General features: G+C 36.3%; 1 protein-coding gene across 1 annotated transcript in view; it reads left to right on the plus strand.

Annotated features, from left to right (window-relative positions):
- The window catches only part of pix (ATP-binding cassette sub-family E member 1 pix), a 38,321-nt gene that overhangs the window by 18,752 nt on the left and 2,727 nt on the right, over positions 1-16,842 (plus strand). Inside the window, exons 5-9 of the mRNA XM_081752845.1 lie at positions 3,880-4,066; positions 6,660-6,781; positions 8,547-8,831; positions 10,854-10,969; positions 14,229-14,425. Of these exons, the coding sequence (XP_081608971.1) occupies positions 3,880-4,066; positions 6,660-6,781; positions 8,547-8,831; positions 10,854-10,969; positions 14,229-14,425 (907 nt within the window). The remainder of the gene's footprint in view (positions 1-3,879; positions 4,067-6,659; positions 6,782-8,546; positions 8,832-10,853; positions 10,970-14,228; positions 14,426-16,842) is intronic.

The raw sequence follows: 16,842 nt of genomic DNA on the forward strand, positions 1-16,842 counted from the left end.
GTTTCGATCATTATTACAAACGATGATGTGACAAATAATATTTGTTCTTTTCGGGCGCATGGTATAACAAATAAGTTAGATGTTGCAATTGTAATGTATACATAGTAGCACTAAGATGTCCAAAATAAAGAAGAATTTCACTCAAGGTAGTCATTGAATAATTGATTTTATAGAATGGATCTTATTCCTAACATAATCTTTGATAATTAAACACAAATCAATCTGATATAAAATAATTTTTGCCTTTAACTAATTATAAATTGAATTATGATTCTTCACATTAATAAGAAAGAATAAAAATTAAACATAACCTACGTTTGAATAATCAAATGGAAGTAAATAAATTTATTTTACAGAAACAAAAGACACCTTTTTGTTATTAAATAAACACATTTTTCATTACTATTGTTATTTTTCATTCTTATTTATTTGATCAAGAATGTTGGGTGCTACTAACTCTTTAACTAGATGCATTTCAAATATTTATAACCATCGTTTTCATTATTAATATTAACACAAACTTTAAAACGAAAATTCACAAGAATCTATAATCAACATGGGTTTAACCTAATTTCGTTAACGGTAATCATGTTACATTCGCACTGGCATATGAATCTAATAAAGTGCATTGTACCGCACAATCGTGGTTAGGTTCTACATTAGGTTGTACATGTCTTTCATTGTGATTTGAATTTGGATACGAAGTACCATCTCGTGAACAATGATTATGTCTATACATAGGATTGGTAGCATCTCTAGGATTTCGACATGTATTTCTATTATTTTTGTGTCTACTTCGGTTGATTAGGTTAGGCGGATTCCCTACATAGCCTTGTCTATTTTGTTCATTTTGATTGCTAGAGTATACTCGTCTTAGGTTCGGTTCATTATTATTCACACTTCGGATATTCAAATTCCGAACAGGGACCAAATGATCTGAATTATTCTTATTTTTACCCATTCCTGATTGTGTTAGATTCATAGCATGGTATTGAGTCTCGTAGCATTGTACAAGCATTAATAAATGACTGAAACTCATACACTGTGTGGAAAATAAGATCTGCTGTAATTTAAATGGAAGCAAATTGCGAATCGATGCAATTATTCTTGATTCCGATTGCAAGGGATTAACAACCTTTAATTCATTATAGACATTTACAACAAACTCTACAATAGATTTGTGCAATCGAGGATTGAAATGTTGATTTCTAAGAGTGGCATCTCTGTTTGCCAGCAAAAAGTCATTTTCGTAATTCGCGATCAATGCCGCTTTAAATTCCTCATATGTACTAATGTGATCACGTATTGCCTTAAACCATAAGGAACAAGGTGGGAGTAATACATGGGGTATTAATTTCATGTATTGTGATCGGTCGATAGACATTATACTGCATTCGTCTTGGAACTTCTCTAAGAAAGAACTAGCATTTTCATTGCACTTACCACTAAATTTACTCATGGCTTTGATTTCGCTCATCTTGACACTTAACTTTACCTTTCTTTTCTCACTCCTTGTTCTTGTGGTGTGATTGTTCCGGTCCGTAGCGTGCTGTGTCATGATACCATTTATATTTCGTTCATCAGTGATCTTCGGACAGTTTTCCTCTAATATAATATCCTCTTCAGATTCCGGCGAAGGCGTATTTATATCCGGTGATTGGGGTAACTCGAAGCGATCACTGCCCAGATTATTGCGATAAATGTTATCTCTAGCCTGTAACGTTTTAATTTCATCCTGCATAGTAGCCAACTGGATCTTTTGATGTTTAACGGAAGATTCTATTAACGTTAAATCCTTTTTTACAGCGCAGATTTCATGATTTTGATGATCGTGCTTTTCTTGACACTCATCGGCTAACCTTTTTAACTTCTCTTCAAACTGCGAGGATATGTCGTTCATCACATGGACGATTGTTTGTTTCGTATCGTCTGATTTCAGTTCTATCCGTTCTATTCGTTTACTTAATTCTTCATACTGCTTGCTAGCTTCGTTAAATTTCAGTTCTATCTTCTTTTCCATGGTCTGGTTAGCTTCATAGAACTTCAGTTCTATCTTCTGTTCCATGGTCTGGTTAGCTTCATAGAACTTCTGTTCCATGGTCTTGTTAGCTTCATAGAACTTCTGTTCCATGGTCTGGTTAGCTTCATAGAACTTCTGTTCCATGTTTGTGGTAGATTCATTGAGCTTCTGTTCCATGGTTTGTTTTATCTCAGTCGTCATTTGCATAATTTGTCGCTGCACAGCTAACAAAAGTCGATCCTCAGATGACAAACTTGGTGTTGCACTAATTTCACCTGGATTACTGGTATTAGATTCCTGTTGCACTATTTCACTATCCATTTTTCTTTTGATGACCTTACCACTTCGTAATACGGTTAAGTTCGTATTCATAAATGGTAATATCCAAGTAAATTCAGCCCTACTTTCCTTCTTCGGGAACTGAATTTTCAAAAGTCCCGGGTTCGGTAAACCAAATTTTTATAACGACTCTATTGAAAAGCGTCGTTAACCTGGTTCGTCTTGTAAAATATAAGTTACGAAGCGATAATTACTTTTCTTTATGCAAAAATCAACTCAGATATTCAAAGATTATTAGTCTCACCTTTATTGCTTGATATGTCTTAAATATTCTTTTTAAGACTGTAAAATACATAAATTCACTTGACTAGGTCAACACATAACATGTACATAGTCACAACTATCCCATAATAATCTCTTACATATATTAAAAACATTCTTCTTTTCTGTTAATTTAAAATGAACATTCTACTAAGTATATTACATATTTATGAACACTTTTTGCCCAAGGTACAGGTTAATATTATACAAACTAAAGTATTTCGTTATAATATGGAGGGTAATTATGAGACGCTAAAACCTGTCTCTGTATCCGTGTATGTTAAGTTACAAAAAAGCCGTATTCTGTAGTTCAGGTAGTCCTTTAATCTTGTTTCTTAGTAATTTGCAAAGTTGTAGACGTTCACTATTTTGTTGAAAATAGCCAAGGTTGCATATCAATATACTAAAACATAAAGAAATAAAAGTAGCTGAAGTTGTTTTAGTGAAAAACCAAGACCTTGGACTAAATTTGTTTCATAAGCCTGTTTTGTAACCTGAAACCACCTAATATAGGTTTATAAGCTTGTAGGCCTCTTATAGTCAAGTCACAAAAGTGTTAGAATAACATCAGTAACTATTTCCACTTCCTTTCTTAGTTATTTTCTTGTAACTCAGACAAATATTTGTATATCTTTATAATAAACACAACAAAAATACTTTTTTGTCTCATAATTGGACTCCATCATACCCCAATATCACATACAGAAAGCTGGGACAACAGGTGTCTCATAATTACCCACTCGCTGTCTCATAATCACCCTTTTGGAGGGAAATTATGACAGCACAAATTTGACATTTACTCATCAACTTGAGATGACAAGAAATTTCCTGACAGTTAATTGTTACTCTATTGACAGCATAAATTGCTGTCTAGCTTAACTGCTTTCAAAACTAATGTAAGCTGAGTAACGTGGAAAAGTTGTGAAATCTGTCTCATACCTTACCCTCACTCACCTTATGTATTTCGTCTTCATAAATTGATGACTTGTGTACCGTTGTTTGCTGCTAATGTCCATACCAACTTCGTTCTGAGCAATCGAGTTGAGAAATACATAGATCTACCTTTAATCGAAGATAATTTTGTTCACAACCCTGACCATAGATAAATCTATTTCGAAACCTTCTCTGACTGAAAATAAGAACTACGATGCCGAAACTAATTTAGTTTGTTTTTATTAGACCCTGGTAGTTATTATTATACTAAATGGATGTTCAGCTATTGTTGTATGTGATTTTTATTGTGGTGTGTTATGTTTCAGATCTGCAGAATATTAGGGACCGTGCTATAGATGCGTTGTCCGGAGGAGAGCTGCAGAGATTCGCGTGCGCAATGGTTTGCATCCAGAATGGCGATATCTTTATGTTCGATGAACCCTCCAGTTATTTAGATGTCAAGCAAAGATTGAAAGCCGCCGTAACGATACGTTCTCTTATACATCCAGACAAGTAAGGAAATATTAACTACTATATGTATTTGTAATGTCAAAGAAAAAGCACCGTAAATCTCAGAACCAATAGTCATTGCCTAGTAGTAATGGACGCACATTAAGTAATATTAAACAACATCAGAGTTAGATAGGATGAAATTTGACAGAAAATAGGAATACCAAACGTAGTAAAGAAAAGTTACAACATTGAATTGAGATTAGGATTAGGAGTTAGATTTCTGGGCTTTCGGCGTCTATGGCCATGTTTGCCCATCACTAGGATTAGAATTAGATTTCTGGGTTTTCGGCATCTATGGCCATGTTAGCCCATCACTAGGATTAGAATTAGGAATTAGATTTCTGGGCTTTCGGCATCTATGAACATGTTAGCCCGTCACATATGAGGGCTGACGTCCCTCGGCGATCACACTGTCCGGCGAATTAGGAGGGAAGGAAGTGGCCTGGAAACATTTTGTTAGGTACCATCCTGGCATTTGCCTGGTGTGAGTGAGGGGAAACCCAGGTAAAACCTCAGTCAAGATGGCTGGCCTAAAAAAGCTGTTACACTTTTTCGACCGAGTGGCCTCACGGTGAATCGAACCCGGGGGAATTAAGATTATTTTCGTTTACATCAAGTATTACAAAATTATACATGAAAATGGATGCATGAAATATTTAACGAAATCTGTGATTGGTTAAAAAACTTCATTTTGTCAAAATCGAATACTTTTTACTTAGCGATTGGCCCTTCAACCACTTCGAAATGATACCCTTTAATTATTCAATTTTTATTTTTTTATTTGTTTAAACTACATATTCACTGTCATTTGCCAAAAAGACGTGAAGTTTCTTATCAACTTCGAATTACATTAGTTTTACTTCAGAAAAAGCTGAAATCTGTAACATTTTATTGCTCTACGTCATTCCTTCGGATTTGGCGTACAAAATGTGTTTCCGGCTTAAGTGAGTACTCTTTGTACTACTCCAAGTTTTGATCGTTTATACAACGTGTTTCATACAGAACATATGTTATGTTAAAAGTTTTAGTACAGCATTAGAAGTCGTTTTCTGCTTTTATAAATGCGCAAATTACTTATATGATCACCTAGCCATTGACTTGGTTCAAGAAATCCAGCAGTTTTTCGCTTGTACACTCATGTCAAAAATTATTGTCGCATGTCTATAAATATGTTGTTATAGGAATGTAATTTGATAACGAGTTCGCCCGGTATTTCTTACAATGTTACTATATGTGGCAAATTTCTTGTCAAAAGAACAGTAAATAAGAACAATAAAACGAAAATAAAACTTCCTTGTGCATATAGCAAACATTTTGTTTTCGTCATTTTAATTTTCGTATTTATAATTCTTTTCCTATGAAATTTATCCCAAATATACATTTCCCGATTATACATATAGTATCAGTATTGAAAGTACCATGCAAAATCATTAGCAAATTATATTCATACAAGAAGACAGTTATAGATATGCGATAATCATTTTGTACATGAGTGTACATAATAATCCATTTTCTACAAGTCACCTCATAGTACATAGTCATCCTTTTCATAATACAATTAGCTAAGCATCATGTATTTTTTTTTCATCGCAACGAGGACAATGACAATGGATTATTAAAAGTATGTGCAATTTCTCTTCATATAAAGGACGCATAAAAGTGAAAAAAGTGAATTCTCAGTTTTACGTCCCACAGGATACCGTGTAGGCTAATGGAGAGGTTGATAATAAGAGTGAATGAAATGATGGAATGGAGAAAATAGGAAGAAACAGAAGGACTCCAAGAAAAACCACGCACACGAGGTTTATCCACTACAAAGCCCACTTGGCGCGATCTGCGATGAAACCAGAGACCCCTCGTACCAAAGGTGAGCACTTTATCACTAAACCGCCGCGGCCTCCGCATAAAAGTGAGTTTTGTCAGCTGTTTGTCATCTTTGGTCCAAAGGATTATAAGTTCGATTAAAATTTGTGGTGGACATTTTTTTTCCTCTCTCTCACTCTCTTGAGAACATCATAACGAGGAACTACATAATTTATACCGTGTAGTTAACTTCGTTGGGTCATCAAGTCTAGGAGGCTCAGGTGGGCAGGTCATGTAGCTAGAATGGAAGAAAGTAAGAACGCTTTCAAAGTTTTAACTGGAAATCCAATCGAAAAACGATCATTGGAAAGACATAGACGCAGATGGGTGGACAATATTAAGATGGATCTCACAGAAATATGCAAAATAGAAAGTGGATCTAATTGGATAAGGACAGAAGTCAATGGAGAGCTTTTGTGAATGCGGCATTAAACCGCTAGGTTCCATAGGCCATAGAGTTAGTAAGTTCGAAAAAGCCTGTGTGTATATATATATATAAGTTCTCTGATATTACATAACTGAAGGAAAACATGCCCGGGCCTTTGCTTTTTGCTAATTACTTATCGTTTAGGAAGTTGAGCAGGGAATTCTCTCTCCCCAAACTCAAACGCATTTTAGAGTTCTCCTTAGATAGAAGATTAAAAAACTTTATAAAAAGGTAAAGGTATAAATGTGTATAGAAGAGTATTGTAATTCATACTTAATCCCTTTTTTCTTTCCTTTGTTGTAGGTTTATTATAGTTGTAGAACACGACTTGTCCGTGTTAGATTATCTATCTGACTTTATATGTTGTTTGTATGGAGTACCTGGAGCATATGGTGTAGTCACTATGCCCTTTTCAGTTCGTGAAGGTGAGTTTTATTCTTTTAACATTTTGTATGAAATGTACAGTCGGTTCAGAAAGTAGTTTCAATTTTAAAATATCCAAATTGTAAGCAGTCTTTTCAATTTCCTGTCAGTGTAAATTTTAATTTCATTGCTAAGTTAAATAAATAATTTAGTTTCCGTCAGCTGAGCTGATATAAACTTTTACGTGAACACGAGAAGGCTTTTGTGTGTTTCCGGTTACTTTGCAATATAACCCCTCATTGATTCAAAATCTAAAAATGTATTTTTTTAGGTGGATAACTGTAATGGCACTCATAGTTGACCAGGAGATTTACGATCACACTATCAACTGGCATGTACTTCGCAGGGTGTAGGGTAGTGCTCTTAAAATTATTCAAATAAGCTTATTTCTTATTCCGATATTCGTTTTCAATATTCGAACAATTATTCGAATAACGAATATTCAAAGAAGCCATTATTTAAATAACGAATATTCAAAGAATCCATTATTTAAATAACGAATATTCAAAGAATCCATTATTTGAATTACGAATATTCAAAGAATACATTATTTGAATAACGAATATTAGAGAATCCATTATTTGAAGAACGAATATTCAAAGAATTTATTATTTGAATAACGAATACTCAAAGAATCCATTATTTGAATAACGCACATCAAAAAATCCATTATTCAAATAACGAATTACTCAAATTTTAACAGCACTAAGTGTCTACGTGTTAGGGAATGTGTATGATATATATAAAAACATAAAAATTATTCGTAGAGGCTCGTTGGAAAGATCTTGAAACAGCGAATAACGATTACTTCAAAACATTTTCCTGTATATAATTGCGTTTCAAAGCTATTCACAGTTAAAGACTGAAATACAAATTGAAAATACACATTCTATTCACTTTAAGGCGCCATATTTAAAGACAACAATAGTGTATGACAAGAAGTCGTTATAAATAATAATTTTGAATCTATTCTGAGTGAAATGAAGCAAGAATGAAGTCTACGTTGAAATGTTGAGAAGATACGACGTTTTAAAATTTAAGGGATAAATTCTGTCGTCAGCCATCTTGATGACGTCATATCTTGGTTTCCCCAAGTGGGATTTTTTTGGGACTTTGAGTGTGTTGTTTAGAACAACAATTTGAACATCTCTACCAATTTTCAGCTTGTTATTATAAAATTCCGGGTTTGGACCATTTTTTGTCTAATTGCACTGGACTATTTGTTAAGTGAGTGTTGATCGGAATTAAGTTCCAGTTTTACTAGTTGTAAGTAGGCCTTTGAATTTGCGAAGTAGTTCTTTGTAGCAGTTGTACTTTTTTGATCTTGTGCTTTGAATGGATAAGTATTATATTGCAAGATCATAATCCTTTACGTCTTTTAAATGTTGTTTAATTCTAACTGCTACATTCCTTTTGGCCATTTCAATGTAGGTTTGTAGGCATTGATATGTCATGGAGTAAATATCTGAAAAATTTTGATTGTCTACAAATTCATTTTTGTTTTCCGTAAGGTTACTCTCCAATTTCAAAGGAGTTGTGAGTGCTATTTTGATACCATATTTATTTTCAATTTTCTGAAGTCTATACGAAAGTTCAGGTCATAATGGTATGGAGGTCCATTTTTCCAAACTACTACTAATTTTGTTAGTATCTTCAAAGTGTTGTTGTAATTTCCATCTGTCGAGCGTTACTTTAAAATAGCCAGTTAGAAGTACAAACTCTAAAGAAACTAATCAACTCTATAATTGAAACGTGTATTCTTCGCAGGTATTAACATCTTTTTGGATGGCTTTGTGCCGACAGAGAACTTGCGATTCCGCGAGGAGTCTCTAGTGTTCAAAGTAGCGGAGTCAGCAACCGAAGAGGAAGTGAAGCGAATGAACCATTATGAGTATCCACGAATGACAAAGACGATGGATTCGTTTAAACTGCAGGTGGAGCCTGGCCAGTTCACAGATTCTGAAATTCTCGTTTTGTTAGGAGAAAATGGCACAGGGAAAACGACATTCATTAGAATGTTGGCAGGGAAACTGCCAGCAGATGACGGATCAGGTAAGGTCATTGGCAGTTGATATATTGGTAAAGACTTTCCTTACCCAACTAGTATTTTTTTTCTTTTCTTTTTTTATTTGCTATTGAATTTTCGGTGGTCAAGGCAGCTACTTTTTTCCGAGTGTTTTTGCGAGGAATGGTGTAAGGATTTGATAAGTTCTACGTAAGTATTTTATAAGTGGAAGAAGTTACCAATTTTATATCACACCAACTCCTGTGAATTCAGTGATATACAAAGAGTGAAAGAAATGCACAACTAGAGCGGGATTGGAATCCAGGTCTCTTTTAGTATATGTAATATTCTGTTATTTCTTTCGGGATCAGAGCTGTTCTGTAATGTTGACTCTGTGTTGTTATTCAAACATGACAGGAATTGTGGTCTGAGTGGTCTAGCATCGATTTCCAGAGTAAAAGTAAGTATGGCTGTTCACTGCATTGGCACGATAAGCCTGAGATCCGGGTTCGAATCTTGATCGAGTCCTGCGTCGTGCACTGAAGAAGTAACATTGAGAATTTGAATGTACTGTATATTTCTGAATCTAAGGGACCCCCATGTTTGAAACAGGATTTAAACAAAAAGGCATCCACATCACATACTGGGTATACTTGCAAAATTTACGATAAAACCATATTAAAAATCAAACCAGATACAGAACTCTTTTAATCTTCCTTCTTGGAACGGTTCACCGAATCTGCGAACGTTCAGAGCCAAAGCGGTGGGCGAAAAAGGGAAGTGAAGTTAGAGAATAATGGAAGCTTGTGATTTTTCTCAGTAAAGAAGAACTTCACGTCATATGTTGCGAAAGCAAAACGATTCCGTACTTTTGAGCACCAAGTTGCGGGGGCAAAAAATCGTCTCGGATTCGGAAATATACTATATGTGCAATTCCCAGATGGGTTTTCTGTAAGTTCATAAGGGAAACCAAACATACAGCAGAGACGGCCATCTATGAATCGTGGCTCAGAGAACCTCAGACTTACACTCGCTCGAGCCTCCTATCATTAATCAGACTCGCAGAACCTTTATCTTGTGCTCATTTACGTTATTGAGCTCGGGCTCACAGTCGCTCAAACTCAGGCTCTAGCTTGCTTAGAGTTCATGATCATTTATTGAGCTTAGAGTCAACTGAGTTTAACATCTCTTACATACAGTAAAGCGAAGGTAGTAAATAAGAGAATGGTATAGAATTTTTGAAAACCTTTATTTACAAAAGAACAAAAAGTGCTCAGAGACTCTACTGAGTAAATAGTTTCTCCTTATGAAGCAATATATCCAAAAGGCATGCTCTGGAAAGAAATGAACCAAAAAAAAAAAGGTTAATATCGAAATACAGCGGTAGTAATACACACTGTCATTAATATCGAATCAGAATATGAAGACTTATTGAAAATTTAAGTAGCGGGGGGAGGGGGCATTGAAAATTTAAGTAGCGGGGGGAGGGGGCACGGTGGCTCAGTGATAGAGCGCTTACCTCAGGTGCGTTGGGTCCCTGATTCGATCCCCGGCCAAGTAAATTCGTGGTGGACAACATTGTGTCCATGGGTTTTCTTGGGGTTTTCCTTTCTTCCTACATTCTCATTCCACTAATTCTTCCATCATCATTCGCTTGCTTTATTTGTCGTCTCCCTTAGCCTAAGTTAACTGGCATAATCGTGGGACGTTAAGCTCAAAAATTTCCTTTTCAAAATTTTATTATTTTCTATCTTTACACCATTTTTGCTACATTAAAGGGATGTCGAAAAATGAACAAAAACGTGTGATAGAAAATGAAAAATGATAGAAAAAAACATCGTAAGTTCTTTATGTACGTTATCAGTTCAAAAACCTTTCAGCGGTCAGGCAACATTAGTTGTACAGTTTCCTTCTTTCGACTGGTTATATTTAAATATTCCTGTACCTCTGAAGTTAATCTACCTGGAATTTTTTGCATGTTCCGTACACACTTTTTCGTTCCGTGGCTTCGAATGTTTTGTGTCGAATGCTCAATGGGTAGCGATTAATAGATTATTGTTTTCTTCCAGGTGACATTCCCCAATTGAATATCAGCTACAAACCCCAGAAGATCAGTCCCAAATCGCAAGGTATCGTCAGACAGTTGCTTCACGAGAAGATCAGAGATGCTTACGTTCATCCGCAGGTAGCCAAATTCTATTAATATTGGAAAATATTAATTTTAATTAACAGTTGTAATTATAATATTTTTTTTTCTAATTCTTAAAAGTAGGCATCTTCTAGTAGGATTTGTTGCGACAGTAACTTCAAAATCTATCTGGTGAAAATCCCAAATCGGTACACATCCAGTGCTTACAGAAATCTGTTTCGTATTGTATTTTTGAGTTATATGTTACACGATTATCCTGTAATGATAGTGAAGTGTGTAAAGAAAAGACAATATAGTATAAAGAACGCTGAAGGTAAGGTAGTTCAACACATGTATAACATCCAACACATTTGTGTTAAGGAAGGGGGCGCGGTGGCTCAGTAGTAGAGCGTTCACCTCCGGTGCTTTGAAGTCCCTGGTTCGATCCCAGCTTGCGCCGTGTGGACTTTGTGGTGGACAAACACCGTGCTCGTGGGTTTTCTCGGGGTTCTCCCGTTTCTTCCCACTTTCTTCATTCCACCATTTCATTCATTTCTCATCATCACCGTCTCCTTTAGCCTAACCGGCATAACCGTTGGACGTAAAACTAATGATTTCATTTTCATTTAATTTTTTGTGTTAAGGAAACTGCATGAGAGGATAAGATTGTTGTTTGGTTTGAATTTAATGTCCTTTTCAGTATTGAGGTTATATGAGACATGCATTTACAGCTTAATGTGGAATCCGAACCACTTGAGCTCCCGCCGAGAATTGAACCCAGATCTCCCACGGCGGAGACCCATACGCTCTGTGGAGTCACGAGAAAGCTGCACGGATAACAAGGATATCTGCAGGTAAAAACGTTCCTTGTTATTTTTACTCTGCTATTTATTTCCTTTAGCATTCAAGAAGAGAGCTTCAGAAGAACTTGATACATGGTACGGGAGATCTTGCTCATATGGGTGGTGGGTACTTCCTGAGCAATAATGAATATAATTAAGACTTTAAAAAAGCCCAGAAAATTTTGTACAATCACAGAAATAACGTTGCAATTACTGTCTGTTATATTACTTCATGTATGTATATATATATACTTTCCTCTTATTTACTAAGGTGTATTAAGTTTTTTTGTCTGTAAATATGGTACATTTGTAAGTAATGTACACTCATGTCCAAGATGGGAGCTCATGTGGTTCGGATGCCACGTTAATCAGTAGGTCCACGTCTCATATAGCCTCGCTGCTGAAAGGGACGCTAAACTAAAATCAACTCAACTCATGTCCAAAATGATTGTCGCATATCTATAACTGTCTTCTTGTAAGAATATAATTTGATAATGATTTTGGAGAGTACTTTTAATGCTGATACTATGTGTATAATCGGGAAACCTATATTTGTTGTAAATTTCATAGGAAAAGAATTATAAATATGAAAATTAGAATGAGTAAAACAAATTGTTGCTAAATGGACAAGAAAGTTTTATTTTCGTTTTGTTGGGGGCCGCGGTGGCTCAGTGGTAGAGCGTTCACCTCTGGTGCTTGGGGTCCCGGGTTCGATCCCGGCCCCCGCCAAGTGAACTTTGTGGTGGGCAAACACCGTGTGCGTGGGTTTTCTCGGGATTCTCCCGTTTCCGCCCACTTTCTTCATTCCACCATTTCATTCATTACTCATCATCACCTTCTCCTTTAGCCTAACCGGCATATCCGTGGAACGTAAAACTCAAAAATTTCATTTCATTTTTCGTTTTGTTGTTTTTAGTTACTGCTCTTTTGAAATGAAATTTGCCACATACATGTCTTTGCCGATTATACACATACTAACGTTATAAGAAATCGGGCGAATTCGTTATCAAATTATATTCCTACAACAACGCATTTATAGACTTGCGACAATAATTTTGGACATGGGTGTACATCGTGTAGTGGACATAACAACAGGTGAATTCTTGAGAATTCACTTATTTCAGTATAACTGCGAGGAATGATCGGAAAATAAGGTTACAAAGCCAACAGATAGTACATACCTTAAATTATTTTTCGACATGGTCTCCATATTGGTTAAGGCACTTGTCGCATCCTGGGGTGTGTTTGGAGATTCTCTCCAGGTAAAAATTAGTGGTGTGCACAAAACCCGGTTTTTGGTTTTTAGAAAAAACGAAAACTGGTTTTGTAATTTTTCAAAAACCGGTTTTATTCAAAATTGGTTGTATTTCTGACCAGAATAGTGTTCCCTTGTTCTCCGGAAACCGATTCCGTTTCCACAGAAATAGTTTAATGTTTTCCAAAAGTTTTCATCGAAAGTAGTTTTGGTGAAAACCGAACCGGTTTTGAAGGAAACCGAAACCGGTTTCAGTGAAAAACCGAATCGTTTTTTTGGAGAAAACAAACCGGTTTCGGTTGGGGGAAAAACGAATCAGTTTTGGAGAGAACCGAATTTTGGATTTCGGTTTTTCTAGAAACCGGTTTCCGTTTATCCTTGCGTATTCAGCGACGTTTTCATGAAGTGTTTCACTTCCTCGTTTAAAGCGAAGTGACGGCCTCCTAAGGACTCCTTCAAGTGTGGGAACGGTGAAAGTTGCTTAGAGCGGGGTCCGGGCTGTAGGGAGGATTGTCTATGTTGGCCCAGAGAAACTGCTTCAACAGCGTGGTGGTCTTCTGGGCTGTATGCGAGCATTTTCTCTACCAGCCGCAAACTTTCAACACCATTCTGGGACATGATGAGACATTAGAGTCTGACAGTAAACCTCTACCAGCTGCCGGTGAATTTCCGCCGCGATTACATGTTTCGATTTTATTATGCGTGCCCCACGATATGAGAATATATATATATATATATATATATATATATATATATTGTAAAAAAAATATTGTGTGCGCAGTAGAAAGATATATGGAAATAGCGATATTAAGTTTCTTACCTTAACTAACGTTCAGTTGTACTTCGCAATTACATAAACAAAGGAAATGTTGAATTTCCAAAGTGATACTTCATTAACTCCTTGTAACCGAAAATGTGAAATGTTACCGTTTACGTAGCCACTGCATAATGTAATACCGAGAGTCCAAAATATTTATGCGTATATATCTGAGGAAGTAGAAGAGATGCTAGTGAAACGATTGTCAGAACAATTATAAATTAATCACAACCTAACTCCGCTTCCCTCTGTTCAAAGGGAAATAAAAGTTTGTTTAATTGTTAAAATGAATATACTTAATCATTGTGAAAGTAACAACAAATATCTAAGTTCAACTATTGTCATGAGAATTTTTAGCTCAAATTGTAATAAAATTGTTATCTGATAAGAACGTTGTGATAGTTTATTACAGACGTAATGAAACCCCTAAGAATCGACGACATCATGGACCAAGAAGTTCAGAATTTATCTGGAGGAGAATTGCAACGAGTTGCTTTGGCGTTGTGTCTCGGAAAACCTGCCGATGTATATCTCATTGACGAGCCTTCTGCATATCTCGACTCCGAACAGCGTCTTGTCGCTGCCAAGGTTATAAAAAGGTAAGCGCAGAGGGGCCATTAAAGAAATTGTCTGCGCCAGTAGAGGTGAATTCAACACCCCGAGTCCGCAATACTTTTTCAGTTTATTTAGAGTGCAATTAGAAAGTTGTTGGTAAAATAAAGATAATAATAATTCTGGTGCAGAAATACTTTGCTTTTCGCCATAATTAAATGCATTTGTATATAGAAAAAAGAAAAAAGGTTTCTTCTGGATAGATTGGCTGACTTGCTTGACTTTTGTGTTACATTCTTGGTGAGGGTAGTTGTCTTGAACAGAAACCTAAGTAGTACTTCGGATCTCACTTTAGGGAATAGGTCCCTCTCACATGTCCTCGGTGCTGAAAAAGGACGTTCAGTTCCAGTTACCGAGGCTGCTTTCGATTAAACGGAAAAGAAGATAAAATGTTTAATTTCACAGATTATCTATAAATAATAGTATAGTAGACATAAACTACAGTGCATATATCATTGTGTATTGCGAGCGGTGATTGTATTTAGAAAGAAATATAAGTAAGAAAAGAAAACGCTAGTACTCACCGCAGACCATAGTATTCTTTAAGTAGCGCTTTCGGAAAACCCGGTTTTCATTTTCAGCTTAAAACATTTCGAGGTTCCTTTCCATGTTGTAGATTCACTTCAAACTGTTTTACGCTGAAGATTGAAACCGGGTTTTCCAAAAGCGTTGCTTAAAGAATACTGTGGTTTGTGTGAGTACGTGCATTTTTACTTATATTTCTTTCTACGCTACTTATATTTTTAGAGCAACTTATTACAATGTACAGTATACATACTGTATTATAGCGCGATGTTAATATTTTCTTTTTTTTTCTTTCTTTTCTTTTCTTTCTTCACAGTGTTAGTCATTTAAGCCAATTATGTGTATCGATTTCATTTTTTAAGTGAAATCGCCTCAGTCTGATCTCTGATTACTCAATAGCTTTGTATAGGAACAAACTTTTTTGTATTTTTAGCATTTTTTTTTTCCAGTCAAATACTTGGACTGAAGCAAGTCCAGTGGATATCTTAAGAACAATAAAATCATCTAAACTGGTTAGGAAGAGTAAAGTGTGTTTAAAATACTATATTACATTCATAACCCAATAAAACTCATTGCCCGCATTTGTTGGCTGTTGTTGTTCAGGCTCTTGCCCACATTTGTGGACGTCCCATCATTGTATCACAGATGAAGTAATTTCGGTAAAAACATTAGTTCTTAAAGTGTACAACAATGTAATTGCCTTGAAAGCTGCACCGGAAACCGATTTCCGTGTGTTAGCTGTTGAATCGTCTTTTTCTTGGGGAGTCAGGGGGAGAAGCTTAGATTATACTGAAATTCGGATTATTGAGTTTACTGCATACTCGGGGGCACGGTGACTTGATGTGAAGAGTCCCTGGTTCGATCCCAGTTCGTGTGAGTTTGGATGTTTTCGGTATTCTCCCGGTCCCTTTCACATTCTCATTTCACCAATTCTTTCATAACAATTTCAGTTTCAATGTTGTCCGTCTTCTTTGGCCTATAGGACATATTCGTGGAACGGTAAACTAGAAATTCCGTGTCATTTGCAATTCATATTGTAATATTCTCCCCATGTGCTCATCGTAAACATCAACAACGCAGACAAGATCCGACGACAAGGCTCCAACGTCAGCATTATCAGCACGTAATCCGAATTCAACAGCAGCGACACCATCCACGATGGCAGACAAGGGTAGCCGGACTTCCAGGATAAAAAGAGCCTCAGAACACCAGTCGGTGACAGTCTGCTGTTGGTACTGGTCATTTTCTCCTCATCTTCGGCTGCTGTGGGCTAGACAGATTCCTATACCATTCTCGGCTGCCATGAACTGAGAATTATCGTACTTTCTCCGGCTGCTGTGGGCTAGACAGATTCCTATACCATTCTCAGCTGCCGTGAACTGAGAATTATCGTACTTTCTCCGGCTGCTGTGGGCTAAACAGATTCCTCTACCATTTTCGGCTGCCGTGAACTGAGAATTATCGTACTTTCTCCTGCTGCTGTGGGCTAGACAGATTCCTATACCATTCTCGGCTGCCGTGAACTGAGAATTATCGTACTTTCTCCGGCTGCTGTGGGCTAGACAAATTCCTATACCATTCTCCGGCTGCTGTGGGCTACGGTTCTCAGCTGTTGTGGGCTGAGAATCCTTGTTCCAGCTGAAGTTGGCAGAGATAATCCTCTCCAAATACTTCTCACCTCACTACAATTATATTAAAAGATACTTATAAATTTGTGATCTCATTCTGTAAGAACACTGTATTATAGTGTGCATACCTTTTATAAATTTTGTAATAAAAAGGGTGAGGGAAAACTAAAACTTATGTATCATTTGGCTCTACCGAATCTTGGTACATACAATATTACAATATTCCTATTTTTACTGCTGTTTTGAGGCAC

The sequence above is a fragment of the Thermobia domestica genome, chromosome 3 (genome assembly GCF_964235325.1).
Source record: "Thermobia domestica chromosome 3, izTheDome1.hap1.1, whole genome shotgun sequence".
Taxonomy (NCBI): Eukaryota; Metazoa; Arthropoda; class Insecta; order Zygentoma; family Lepismatidae; genus Thermobia; species Thermobia domestica.